Source organism: Enhydra lutris, unplaced genomic scaffold (assembly GCF_002288905.1).
Source record: "Enhydra lutris kenyoni isolate GAN:26980312 unplaced genomic scaffold, ASM228890v2 scaffoldscaffold21, whole genome shotgun sequence".
Taxonomy (NCBI): domain Eukaryota; kingdom Metazoa; phylum Chordata; class Mammalia; order Carnivora; family Mustelidae; genus Enhydra; species Enhydra lutris.
This window is the reverse complement of record NW_019154105.1, coordinates 68,204,795-68,218,792: the sequence shown is the minus strand read 5'-3', so window position 1 is coordinate 68,218,792 and position 13,998 is coordinate 68,204,795. Positions and strand designations below refer to the sequence as shown.

The following is a 13,998-nucleotide window of genomic DNA, read 5'->3' as shown; positions in this document are numbered from 1 at the left end:
ACCATAATATGAAACGTTCTATTCTACTTCTGCTTAATCTATTCAGATCAGTAAAAAAAAGAAAAAAAAATCCATTCATTTTTGTCTTCCTCCTTCAAACAATTGAATTGCCCATCAATATCTAAGTTTCTTTGCAATCTAACTGTGAAAAGTACAAAAGCAATTGTTTCATCAAATGGGACTCATGTAAACACCGATGACAGCTTTGGTTCCTTCCTGCAGGAAACACACAGCTCAGGACCGAGGTGCTTGCGAATTCGGGGGCCGAATAGACTGAAGTTCAAACCTCGCCTGCCCTTGTCCTGGCTGCGAAAGTTAACATCTCATGTCTGAGATCTCATTTGTACAACAGGGAAGAGCAAATGTTAACAAGCACCCCCAAAACCTTAGCACCTTAGCCAGAAGAGCTCCATCCCCCCCGAGCTGTCATTTACACCCAGCCTTGGCCACCACATAGCTCCAGCGTCCTCTACAGGATCTCGAGGCTCTGGCCAAGGAATGGGGCTCACTGGCCACAGGAAGAAGGCTTGATAGGTTTGGGGGCCAGACCTGACACGGTGGAACCCAGTGGTGCCCACAAGGGCTAAAACCCGGCCCCCACTTCTCCCTGGAGAGCCAATGCCGAGAAGCTGGTGAGCACACGGCTGCATCTCAGCCCCAGGAGGGCACAGAGGCAGGTCACTATTACTCATCCTTGTCATTATTTGTGACCAGGCCCAACGGGATGCCTGAAGTATCCTGAGTCAGGGCCTGTTCCCAGCAACCCAGTACCCAACGTGCCACAGAAAGTGAGGGTGGGGAGGCAGGATGCATCTTTTAGGATAATTTTATGCTCAGATCCACCTGGAAGTAACCGGAAACCTCAGTGATGGTGGACTCCATAAGATACATGCATGGTCCTGCCTTCAGTCCATACCCAAGAGTGCTGCTGACATGGATAGCGGTCACTTCCTGAGCCACTCCTATGAGTGCCTGACAGAGATGATCTCCTCAAGTTCCCCACCTCAAATGGGGAAACTGAGGCACGGCACTGGGCAGGAGGGGGTGAGGATTCCCACCCAGGCCCCAGTGTGGGAGCCTCTGCTGCCCTGTCTGCGGCCTCCACACTGTTTGGACACACATGCCACGTGGTCAGTCATGACAGGCCAATGAGGCCCAGGAGGTGGCTGCTGCCCACGCACACCGGGTACCCACTTTCCTGAGCCGGGGTCGCTCCCCATCACCCACCTTTCCATGGGCACATAGAGACCCCTCAGGAGCCGTGGCGGCCCAGTGCCATCAACGCCAACAATGGCAGAGGACTAGTGAGTCATTCACAGGCTTTTAGATGTGCGTCCTCACACATTTAAAAGAAGCCTCTCTGGGGTTCTGGGAATTCCTGGCAGCTTTAGGAGAGGGACTAGTGCATCCTGAAATTACGCATCTCTTCTTAAAGTTGAATGTAATTACCCAGCAGGCTTCCCATTCAGAGCAGGGGGTAGCACGCCCACCGCTGGACTCTGAGGCCAGATACCAATTAGGCGACCCTGAAAATCCCCCCCTGTGACCCGCCCACTTAGCAGAAAGCCTACTGGACACTTCCCATTAGTACACTGCTCTGACCGTAGACTGCAGCCCTAACTGGTGACATCAGAGCTGGCAGAGACATGACACTCACCCCCCGCCAGCCACTCAGCCTCTCCCCAGCCTGCAGACGACGACGGCACAGGGCTGGTGCGGGAGGCCACACACAGGAACACAGCAGAGCCTGGGAAATGGGACCGAGCCTCTTTGCCAGAGTCACACCTGCATCACCGGAGGGGTGGGCTCCGCAAGCCCCCTGCAGGGCCAGGGTACCTCTGGAGCCCTCCCACGTGCCAGCAGCCTCTCAGTGCTGCGACAGCCTAGGGCAGGCTCTCTGGGAGGGGCCCGTGCCTTCCGAATTCAGGGCTGACAGAGATGGGTGTGTGGGCCAGCCAAGCCCGCTGTGACTCAGCACTGCCGAGCCTCTTTCCCAGGACTCCCTGAGCCCCCCTCTGCCTGGCACCTGCTGGCAAAGGGAGCTCGGGCCTGGCACAACCGATGTGGCCAGGCTTCCCAGAACACTGGCTTCCCAGCAGCTCACCTCAGAGAGAAACAGAGGGAAGCGAGCTACCCCGAGGACAACCTCAGCCGTAGCTGGGTACTCAGACCACATCAGCTGAAAACCAATCCGTCTGCAGCCTGATGCATGTTCGCACTAAAACCCCAAGCCCCTGAAATGGTGTCTGCAGCCGGCACTAGACTCCAACAGGGAAATCGAGGCACACGCTGATGCTGCTCTCCCAGACCCAGAGGCTGCAGGACCCCAGTGGAGGGAAGACCACATGTCTTTCAGGCCTCCACCGCAAACCCCAACATGCTGCCCTGTGCCTTGGGGTCAGCTGATGCCCTGGTTGTGTTTCTCCAGGCCTCTGCAGAGGAGCCCTGAGAGGATGACCGGTCTAGGCAACATGCAGGCACAAACCCAGGCCTTTCCTATGGCTCCGTGACCTGCAGGTTTACCACCCCGAGGGCTCCTACCTGCCACTGCCATCTCACGGTCCAGCCCCCTCTGCCAGGTGGTCAAGGAACAGAGGGCCAGCTCCATGGCCGGGACTAGGTAGCCAGGGACTCTGGAAACCAGGAGGGACCCCGGACAGAGCTCTGGAGCCCCTAGCCCACTGAGGCTGGGGTAAGCCAACAGCCACCAGCAGGAAGTTCCATAAACACCCCATCTGGGCGTATACCCAGGCAGACTTCACAGAGCTCATAGAGTCCTTCCAGAAAGCACACATACCCATCCCATTACTCAGGCTTCTCTTTAAGAATCCTGAATACTGAATACTGAAAGTTTCCAGATAAACATCGTCCACTAAAGCACTGTATTTCCAAGGAAAGTTAATGAACCTCACCCAGAAGTGGTTTGGGGGTGAGATGAGAGAGCTCACCATGGGGCGCATGGCTGAGCAGGGCAACCCCCATCCAGCTGGACAGCATTGCCTACCCACCCATCAGTTCTTCCTCAAAGATAGAAAGCACAAATTTAACCTGTGCCATCGTAAGGATGCTCTTTGACGGCGGCCAAGACGTCCTGGCTGGGCCTAGTGTGGGACCCCTTCCGACGTGTCACCATCTCACCCCTTAGCACAGTAACTGGGCATCAACAAAGAAACTTATAATCCAGCAAGAAACACAAGCATAATATTTTTCCTTCAAATGAAGACCCCAACTATTCCAAAAGGTTTCACCTTTTTAAAGTTAATTACTGGGGTTTCTGGGTGGCTCAGTTGATTAAGTATCTGCCTTTGGCTCAGGTCATGATCCCAGGGTCCTGAGATCGAGTCCAGTAATGGGCTCTGGGGCTTCTGCTTCTCCCTCTCCCTCTGCCTGACACTCCCCCTGCTTGAGCTCATGCTCTCGCGCTCTCTCTCAACTAAATAAATAAAATCTTCCCAAAAAATTTTTTTTTAAATTTAGTTAACTCTTTCTTGGAAGGATTTTCCCTAAACAAAAGCCAAAAAAAGCACATCACCAACATCATGAAGGGCAGGCTGATAAGCACGCAGCTTTCACCACCCAGGTAATATGGACAAATCTGCCTTAAAGAAACTGCCTTAAAGAAAATAAATGGAGGGGTGCCTGGGTGGCTCAGTGGGTTAAAGCCTCTGCCTTTGGCTCGGGTTATGATCCCAGGGTCCTGGGATTGAGCCCTGCATTGGGCTCTCTGCTCAGCGGGGAACCTGCTTCCCTTCCTCTCTCTCTGGCTGCCTCCCTGCCTACCTGTGATCTCTGTCTGTCAAATAAATAAATATTAAAAAAAAAAAAAGAAAGAAAAGAAATGGAAAAAATGAGAGATGGATAATGTCGTTTTAATGTTAAACAAGTGTATTGTACATCAGGGTTTTTTTTTAGTCAACTGAGGTACTTATTAATGATTCAGATATCAAAAATTTTAAGTGTCAGAATGTTTTAAAGCATTTCTAAGTGCTTTTTTCAACTGCAAAAACAATGAGTATTTTTGGCTTCAGAATATTTTCCACTGCATTGTAATGAACAAGCAGCTCAGTGTTCGGTTTTAAACCAAAGCAGGGATTACATCAAGAATGCAGTTTGAATTGTGCATCTATCTAAATACAAAAGTGGGGGGAAAATCCTAACTGCAGGCCACAGTCTCCCCAGACACATCCCCCCACAGCTAACGCTCACACTTCTGCTCCTCCAGCCCAGAATCTTCCCAGGACTGAGTCTGTGCTCACTTGTGCCCAATGGGTTAAATTAGAATGGTAGGGGAAACAAAATTCAATTCAGAAACCAAGACAAAAGTCTGAGCTTTGCTTGAAAAATGAAAGGCTACTGCGGTGAGACCTAACATATTCTACCCCTTCAAACAATCAAGACATTTAACTCCAAAGACAGATCTCAAATAAGAGCCCAAACTCAAGCTGACTGCAGGGCAGCATGGCACGGCCAGACGCAAAGACCTCAAGTGCAGATGTGTCTTTGAGTCCAAGGGTCAGGGACAAATACCAGACAACACGACCCAAGAGGACACGGAGGACCCGATGAACCATGACCCCTCCCTTCCCCTGTAGCTGGATTCTCCATCACGACTCTCTCCCTTGCCCAGGCCAGTCGCTGGACCTTGCCTTGGAAGGGCAGCTGCTTGCGGAAGAGAAAACTAGGGACACCATTCTCAATTCCCGGGCACAACCTCAAGGGCAGTATCATTTTCCACTTTTAAAGACTTTTCCCTAAACTGAAACAGGCAGGGCCACTGAAAGTATGCAGTTGTTAATGAAACAGATGGCCCACAATTACTTTTCCTCCCCTTCCAACAATACGATACAGTTATGTGATCCTGGAAGCACGGCCATTGCAGACCCATAGCTGGGAAAGTCATCCCAGAGCCCCTGGACTCCTGACAGAGTGTTTCTGGAAATACCAGTTTACTTGATCTATGGCACATTTCCCCCGCCAGCCCTTGCTGGCATACACACTGAAAAAAGAACACTGCAGACCACCCTAGAAATGACCTTTCCGCAGGCAGACTCGATTTTTCCTTAACTGGGGACAAAGGTCACACAAGCAAAAAGCCATTCCTTGTCCAGATAACCTGTGCAGAGCCTGCCACCTCCCCAGGCAACCTACAGCAGGATGGCAGGGGGACGGAGACTGGCGTGGGGGGAACTGCAGCCAGGATCGGTCTGGTGGGAAACGGCAGAGATCAGGGCGGCCCCATACCACACGCAGACCCGGGGAGCACCAGGGTCGCAGGGACAAGGAGCTGCTACAGGACAAGGAGGTTGGGAGCGGGAGGGCGGCTGCCCCTGGCCCGGAAGAACCCGGCTCCTCTTCGGGTGAGGCCAAGGAGGAGCAAGGCGCACCGCTGGCATCCTAAACCCTCAACCCAATGCTCCGGAGAACTCTCTGATCCCAAACACGGAACGCACAAACCCCGCAGATCCCTGGGCTCATCCTAGGACCCGGGGCGCCGGTCTCTCAAACAGACCTGCTGCCTCCCCCGATTGGGCGCACCCAAAGGGCACGGATTTAAAGAAACCCCCACCCTGAGAGACCACCGACGCCTGGGAGGGCGGGGAAGCCGGATCCAGAAAAGCGGTCAGCGCGGGGGCAGCAGCGGGTTCCTCGGATCGGTCAATGCCACTGCGGCCTCCATGTCCCTGGGTCGTTGGGTGACCCCACTCGAGCGGTATCGCCCCCAGCCAGGACCCCAGCGCTCCAGCCCGCCCCGCTGTGCCGGCCCCCAGCTTGCGGCCGGGACCCTGCGCCCCGCACCCCCGCCCCCAGTCCCGCGCGGGCCACAGCGGACACGAGCCCGGGCGGGCGCGGGGACGCAGCGCCCGCAGTGCGACTGGCGCAGCCAACGAGGCGCGGGGCGCGCCGCCCGGACCCCGACCCCGCGGCCGAGGAAGGCACCCGTCCTGGGTTTGAGAGTACGCGGGTGGGCACGGGCCAAGGACAGGGCGGAGGGGAGGATCAGCGCTAGTTCGGGAACGCAGGTACGGGGCAGCGGGACCCGGGAAGAGGAAAAATGGGGGGTCCCCTCCGAACCTGGGGGAGTGGGGAGAGGGTCTCCTCCGGAGTGCGGCGGGAGGCTGGGAGGCACATTCTGGGTCCAGGATAACGGGGGCGGGCAGAAGAATAAGGGAGCCCTCCGGTGCAGGGAAGAGGGATGGAAAGGTCCCTCCGGGACCCAGGAGAAGTAAGAGGGGTCCGCTTTGGGCTGCGGGCCGGGGACACGGGATGCGAGCCGGGAGCCACGCAGGACAGTGATGAGCAGGGAGCTGGGCGCGTCCCTGCAGCGGCAGAGGGGAAAGAGCGCCCAGGTCCGCGCGCGAGAGCAGGAGAGTCCAGGACCCCGCCGGGGAAGGGGTGGGAGAGGCGGGACCCGCCGCAGGGGTCCCGGGGCCGCGCGTGCGGGTAGCGACGTGGAGGTCGGGGGTGTCGCCGCAGGCGAGAGAGGGCCAGTCACGCGAGGAGGGGCGGGCGCTCACCTTGGGTTTGTACAGCCACTTTCGGAACCTGTTCATCATCGCCACGCCGCGCGGACCCGGCCCCGCGGCCCTCGCCTCCGCAGCGCTGCGCCCCGCCCGGCTGCGGCGCGGGGCGGACGCGGGGGCAGGGCCGGGCCGGGGCCCGCGCGGTGCCTGGGCGGCTGGCGCGAGCGGAGCCCGGCGCGGGGCCTGGCGGAGGGTGGCGGACAGGTGCGCGGGGCAGGTGCGCGGTCGGAGATGCTCCGCTAGCGGCACGCAGGGCGGACCTGCAGCCCCGCAGCAGGCGAACCGGCGGGCGGACAGACGCGGGCACCGGGGCACCGGCTCCTCGCGGCTCACTGACACCCCGAGCCTCGCCCGCCACCGCGCCGCGCGCTGCACATGCGCCGACGCGCCGCGAGCCCCCTGCCCGCCCGCCCAATCCCGCGGCGCCGTGCCGCGCCCCGCCCGAGGCGCGCTCCCCGAGGGCGACCCAGCGCTCCCGGGAACGGCGAAAAACTACAAGTCCCGATGGACATTGCGGGGAGGCGGGGCCCTGGGTGCGCCGCCCTTGCCAGCGCATGGGGGCGCTGTGCATTCTGGGGCTTGTAGTCTTTCCGCAGGGAGAGCCGGAGCGTGCAAGCCGGTTGCTAGGAGACGACGTCTAAACTGCGCCCTTGAGCACACCCCCTGTCCCGGCTAGTGACGGAGGTCCCAGCTGAGCAGGCGTGAAGTGGGGGACCCGCCTGGATTTGTGAGAACTGCCGCACCCGCTGGCCCTGGCATCTGCTGTGGCTGCGGGTGGAGTGGGACGGGAGGTTGGGCGGCAGGAGCGCCCGCGAAGCCGGCCCGCAGGTAGGAGGTGGGAAGGAAGCAGGTAGGGAGCCGAAAGGGAGGAGGGCGAGGCGCGTCTCCTCAGCACCAGCGCCTCTCTCCAGCAGCTTCCCATGGTCCGCAGGCGGTGCTCATCCTCCTTTTGCTTCTCATCTTGCTTTCGCTGACCACCTTTCTGGGCTTCTTCCCAGCTTCTTGATTAAAGTTAACTGTGCTTTTGTTTTCTTTTTAATCGCTACAATAAACCGTGCTTTTTATAAAGATTTTCTACCATATTCACTAGTTCCCCCAACCGTGCCCTAATTTGGATCCATAAAGACAATCACCAAATCTAAGAACCTATTATGTATCAAGCAAAGAGCTAAAAACAAACGTGTTGAATACAAAAAACTTAAATTCCCATTGACAGCTGGAGAAACTGAGGGAGAAGATGCTGCTATGCTCTTGGCTTTAGGAGAGGGTCCAGATCAAGGACAGCAGTCCCCCAGCAGCTTCGCACTTTCCCCTGACCCCACCCAGCACCTCTCTCGCGGTGTTCTGAAATGTGCAGATTTGGGGTGCAGGAAATGGAAGGAATGTCTCCCTTGGTAGAGAACTTACTCTCTGAGACTCCTGTTATTTATCAGTGGTCCCAGGGCTACGTGCTCTGTTGGCTCTGGGTCCCTGAGCTCTTTAGTCTATGAGAGTCAATGAGACTGGGCACAGGCAGCCTCGGAGATTTCCTTGTGTGCTGGTGGTGGGCCATGTTCATTTTTGAGTGCCTGGATGATCTTCCCTATTCCCTCCAGCTACTACCAAATCGCTGCTCCGCTCATGAGCAAACACGCTACCCACCCACCCTGGGTTGCCTCTTATCTTCAGTTCTTCTGCATCTTCTTTCTGGAGCCCACTCTTGTGGGCTCCAGGTCTGATTTTTCACTCTGATCAGATTTTTACCCAACTCCTCCTCCAAAATTCTTCATCAAAGTCATCGTTGACCCCGATATTGCTAAGTCCAGTGATCAGATCCCCATCTCTTCCTGGAACTGTCAGCAGCAGGCAGCCCGGCCGAGTGCTTGCCTCCTGAACACACCACCTTGCTTGACTGGAACAGATCACACTCCCTGCCTCTCCTCCTGTTGCTCCTCTTGCTCCTTCTCAGTCTTCTTGGCTGGGGTCCCCTCTGTTTCCCAGCCTCCTAACACAAGAGCTCCAGGACTCAGTCCTTGGAAGCTCTTCTCTTCACTCCTTCCCTGGGTGATTTTCTGCAGTCACACAGTCTGATAAAAAACCATTTTCTCCTGACCTTTCCAAAACTTCTATCTCTAGCCTGAACATCACCCTGGGACTGCAGATCCCGTTACCTATTCTTTGCCAGTGGAAGTCTAAAAAGTCCCCTTAAACTCAACATGCCCAAATGGACTCTCCATCTTTCCCCCGTAAGACCCGCTCCTCCCCCAGCCAGTGCTTCTAGCATGAGAACTCGGGATAGAAACTTGGGTGCCTGCTCTCTATGGTTCTGTCCTTGGCCAACTCCAAGGCTGGGGCTGTTGCTGCTGTGCAGAGGCTTCCCCCCCCATGCCTCCCAGTTTGAAACTGTGCTTGGGAGGAAGGCTGGCTTCAGGGAAGTGAGTGTATCAGTTAAGATTAGGTTCTTAATCTTAAGATTAAGCTAGGGGTGCCTGGGTGGCTCAGTTGGTTAAGCATTGACTCGGCTTTGGCTTAGGTCATGATCTTATGGGTTATGGAATAGAGCCCTGTGTCCGGATCCCGCTCAGTAGGGAGTCTGCTTCTTTCTCTCTCTCTGCCCCTTCCCTTGCTCATGTTCGCTCTCGCTTTCTCTCTCTCTCTCTCCCTAAAATAAAAAAATCTTTTAAAACTTTTTAGGGGCACCCGGGCGGCTCAGTAGGTTAAGTGGCTACCTTTGGCTTGGATCATGATCCCAGAGTCCTGGAATCGAGCCCCACATCGGGCTCCCTGCTCTTGGGGAAACTGCTTCCCCCTCTGCCCCTCCCCTGCTCATGTTCTCTGTCTCTCTCTCTCTCTTAAATAAATAACATCTTTTTAAAAATTTTTAAAGATTAGATTCAGCTACATGTAACAAAACCCCCCAAGATCATAGTGGCCCAAATAAGATCATTCATGTTTCCATAAAGGAGATTAGTGGGGAGGCAATCCTGGAAGATATAGCAGCTACAGAAAGCCACCAGGGACTTGGTTCTTCTCTCTTCCTCCTCTGCCATCTTGAACATGTTTCCTCACAGTCCAGAATGGCTGCCCAAGTTCCTGCCATCACTTCTGAGTCCAGGCAGCAGGATGGGAAAGAGAAAAAGCATGTATGCCTCTGCCTTTTTAGAAAGAATTTTCCAAAATCTCACACCTTCATGGCATACCCAGCTGCCACAGAGGCGGGAGAATGTCATCTTCCAGCTGGGCAGCAATAAACCCAACTAAAACTTGGTGCTTTGTTACTCAGGAGGAAAGAGGGACTGGAGATTAAAAAGCAACCGGCAAAACCTGCCATGGGGGTCTATACTTAGAGCACAAGCCTTCACAGCATGACTTGGCAAAAATCCTTCAGAGAATTTTACTCAGGCTCAAAAGCGAGGGAAAGAATATACATGAATTAATGCACATTTGGTATCTATGGAAATGAAGGCTCTCTAGTGGCTGAGATTGTTGAACTGGTTTGTGTCTGATGGAATTTAAACCTCCTATAGTCTCATTTCTTTCTATAAAGGATTTGCTAAGAAAAGAGAAGCTTTGGTCCAGCCCACCTTTAAAGTTTCCTTAAATATGAGACAGTCAAGTCTTGATTAGGGGAGTTAAATCTTGAGAATTAAATGCCACTTCCCACACCTCTGGTTTTGCCCCCATTAAAACAAAGCTGAGGAGCTAAGAGCATGTATCAGAATCAGATGACTTTACTACCTGTCTCCCACCCAGACATGTGATCATACTGCCTAAGCTCATAGGCCAACTTCAGTGAGAACGCAAAACTCCAAGGTCTCTTTTCCTGATGTCCACCTTCTTGGTGCAGCGGCTCCTTGCTGGGGTGAGGGTGCAGATCCCCTGGCCCAGGAGCTCTGGGCCTGACAGTGAGCCAGAGACCCCTCTCTCCTCCCCACAACCCCCCACAGACTCCCTTCTGCAGCCACCACCTGGCTTATGCCGTCATAGCTTCCAGTTTGTTCTATCCAGGCCAGCTCTGGATTTGGGGGACAGCTTGGGTGGTTCCCTTGCTCTTCGTGGACTTGTGTCCTCACCAAAGGGCCCCTAGGAGCATGCTTTCTCTGGAATGTTCCAGCTCCAGGACAGGAGGGAGGGCAGGGAAGTCATCCACCCTGGAGCAGCTCCCCTGCATGCAGACCGCCCACATCAGCTGCTGGAGGGAGGGAGCCCTTTTCTGACTGTTCTTGGTTCCTCCAGGCTGAACTGTGTTCAGAGCAGAGGCAGGATGGTAGGGTCAAGGGCCAGATCCCATCTAGGGGCAGCGCCCCCAAGTGACAGCCTGGAGAAGGGATAAAAGATACTGCATCCTTAACATTGTTTCTATAAAGACGGACTTTATACTTGTTGCACTCATTTCCTTGTGAGCTCTGGAATATGTGAGTGTTATTTGCCTTTATTATGTTGGCATGGTGCCTCTTTCACCCAGGAATGGCTCCCCCTGAGATGTTCTCACGAGTCAGGCAGAGAGGCTCAATCCCCAACTCCACAAGGGGTTTGTTCTCATCCACATCTATTTGCTTAGTAAATGTTGTCATATCTGTTATCCTCCATTTAAATGAAACAATATAACTGAACTCTGTTGAACTATAGGATCTGTGGGAGCACAGGTTTTAAAAAACACTAATATGATCTTTGGGGAGATCTATCTCTGGGTGTCAAACCCATCTTTCAGATTAAAACTACGAGTACCGGTTAGGGTACTGGACCTTCTGGCACCTTTTTGTGCCCTGTCGTTCACCCCGCAGACATAGCTGCGGCACTGGCTGGGGACCAGCTCCGGCAAGGGCCAGGACTCAGAGGCAAGAAAGCAGGGTCCTGCTCCAGCTGCTCACGGGGGCGTCACACAAGTTCGGACGAGTTCAGAGAAGGCACAGAGAAAGGACAAGCTTGGGGGAGGAGGAAGCCAGCCTCCACAGGGGCTGTGTTTGCACCCGGTGTTGTTGGGATGCCTAGGAGCTCACCAGGGAGAGGATAAAGAGTGTTCAAGTTTCAGGAGACACATGTCAGGGGTGTGGGAGCCAGTGAGAAGCCTGGGTGGACAGAGCTGGGGTAAAGCAGGGGAAGCAGGAAGAGGGCTCAGGGTCTGGGATTCTAGGCTAGGAAGGGTCTCCTAAGAGCTGAGAACTTGGAGGGATTTGTTCATGGTGGCTGTTAGTGGTAGGAGACTCCCCTGACCTGAGACCACTCCTCCCCAAACCTCCCTCCCCTCAGAGGGTAGCACCGCCCCTGTCTGATCTACCAGGGGCCTTGGGTCCTCCTGCCTTTCCCCCACACTGGGCACAGAACCTACCTAATAAAATAAGGTGTTCCTGGGTCCATCAGCTGCATTAGGCGGAGAAAAACCCAATCTTGCTAGGGCAAAGATTGCAAATGGTGGAAATAAATCTCTTCCAGGACTTCACCAGAGTCAGTGTTTCCTTCATGGCCCCTGAGGCCTGTCACTGCAAGCCAGACCCGAGGAAGGGGTCCCTCAGAGCTGGGTCCTGGGCAGACCCCCTCCCTAAAGTCCAGGCCCCACACCAAGAAAAGGAACTGGCTACATGCCCCTCAGTGCCACCTTTGGCTCAGAGATTCCTTCAGGTTGTGCCCAGAGCTCACTCCCTTGGTACTGATCATTCATGTGCACTTTGGGGCAAGACCAGTTGTAGAAATAGGGCTGTGTCACACCAGAGTCCCCCACAGGTCTTAGCCGTTACCTTCAGCAATTTGCCCTGGTTTCTGTAGGACCATTGGCTGGTCTCAGTGCATTTCCCTATTTCGAGAGGACTTTCCTAGTCAAATACAAGAGAGGGTCCTGCTGGCTTCAGTCCCTGCAAAGCTAGGGCTGGGCCCAGGAGCAGCCCCTGAGGGGACAGCCTCAGATCAGGCCTGCAGGGCTGGGTGGTGCAGGGGCCCAGGGATGCAGCCAGCAGATGGGAGAGGATGCAGACTGGTCCTGACCTTGACCAGGACAGTGTCAAAGCCTCTTTCCCTGAGCACTCGGTAAAACCCACTCAGAACCATGCCAGGTGCAGGGCTCCTGCTGGAGCCCCGTGTACTGGGTTCTGATGTCCTTGGCCTGCCACCTGCTGTCACCTTCCTAGAAATTCTCTTGCTTTCTGGTCCCTTGTCTGCCCCTACAGGGAAGAGTGTGGGGCCTTGCCTGTCTGCACATGCCATCCTTCTGTCCAGGTCAGGATGGATTCCCTGCTGGGTAATCTGAGGCCACTCTAAACTCCTGTCCCTTCTGAGGCCACCTGCTCTCTTCCTCGGTGATAAAAGGCACTTGGGAGCCCCGTCTACCAGGAAACCAACCCATCCTTCCTTTCTGGAACATCTTCTCTCCTGATTCCCCTCTTCTCTTTCTGGAGTGCCTGTTAATTGGCACTTGGACTTTTTGGAGAGGTTCTCTGGTTTTCTGTGTGCTTTTCTCCTACTTTCTGCATCTTCATCTTTTTTTTTTTTAAGATTTTGTTTATTTAGGCACCTGGGTGACTCAGTGGGTTAAGCCTCTGCCTTTGGCTTGGGATGGAGCCCCACATCAGGCTCTCTGCTCAGCAGGGGGCCTGCTTCCCCCCCCTCCCCCTCTGCCTGCTTCTCTGCCTACTTGTGATCTCTGTCTGTCAAATAAATAAATAAAATCTTTTTTAAAAAAAGATTTTGTTTATTCATTAGAGAGAGCGAGAGAACGCACAAGTGTGGGGAAAAGACAGAGGGAAAAGCAGACTCCCTACAGATCAGGGAGCCCAACATGGGGCCCAATCCCAGGACTCCAGGATCGTGACCAAAACCAAAGGCAGAGGCTTAACCGACTGAGCCCTCCAGGGCCCCTGGACTTTTTTTTTTTTTTTTTTTTGCTCTCTGGGAGATTTTCTCAAATTTACCTTCTGCCCCTTGTATTTAAATATTTTCATTTGCAAGAACTCCGTTTTCCGCCGTGGTTCCTCGTTCCTCAGATCCAATATGGCTTGTCTTGGGAGGGGGTGTGCTTGAATCTGGGCTTGAACTCTGCTCCTCCTCTCGCTGGCTTGCTTCAGTGTTTCATGTCAGAGGTTCTCTGAGGCGTCCAGTGGTATTTGGTCCTCACTCTCCTTAAAGCGCTAGGGGACTCAGCCAGTGGCCACATCGGCTGAGATAGGCCGTCTCCCTGGGGACCCTAGTGACAGTTTGCTTTTCTGCTCTGTCTCCCCTGGGGGGCCTCGGCTGGGGGCTGCTGTCTAGAGCCATCCCAAGTTGTTGGGGGTGAAACAGAGGTGCCTCAATGGTCCCCAGGGCACTAGCAGCCTGGCTCTGCCAACAACAGGTGCCTGGGAAGACCAGCAGGGGCCTGCGGGTGGGGAGGGAGCCCCTGCTGGGCCTGTCCACCCCCCTCCAAAGACAATTTGGGGGTTACCTGTTCGAACTGGTTCCTGGGGGCCCAGCCCCACCCCAAACAGCTTCTCCAAGGTCTCCCAGAGAGGGTCTCTGGGCAAATCGGTTT

General features: G+C 54.7%; 1 protein-coding gene across 1 annotated transcript in view; it reads right to left on the bottom strand.

The window, feature by feature from the left end:
• The window catches only part of LOC111149180 (zinc finger FYVE-type containing 28), a 105,365-nt gene extending 98,788 nt beyond the window's left edge, over positions 1-6,577 (bottom strand). Inside the window, exon 1 of the mRNA XM_022506123.1 lies at positions 6,516-6,577. Coding sequence (XP_022361831.1) covers positions 6,516-6,554 — 39 coding nt within the window. The 5' untranslated portion in view covers positions 6,555-6,577. The remainder of the gene's footprint in view (positions 1-6,515) is intronic.
• Between the last annotated feature and the right edge of the window lie 7,421 nt (positions 6,578-13,998).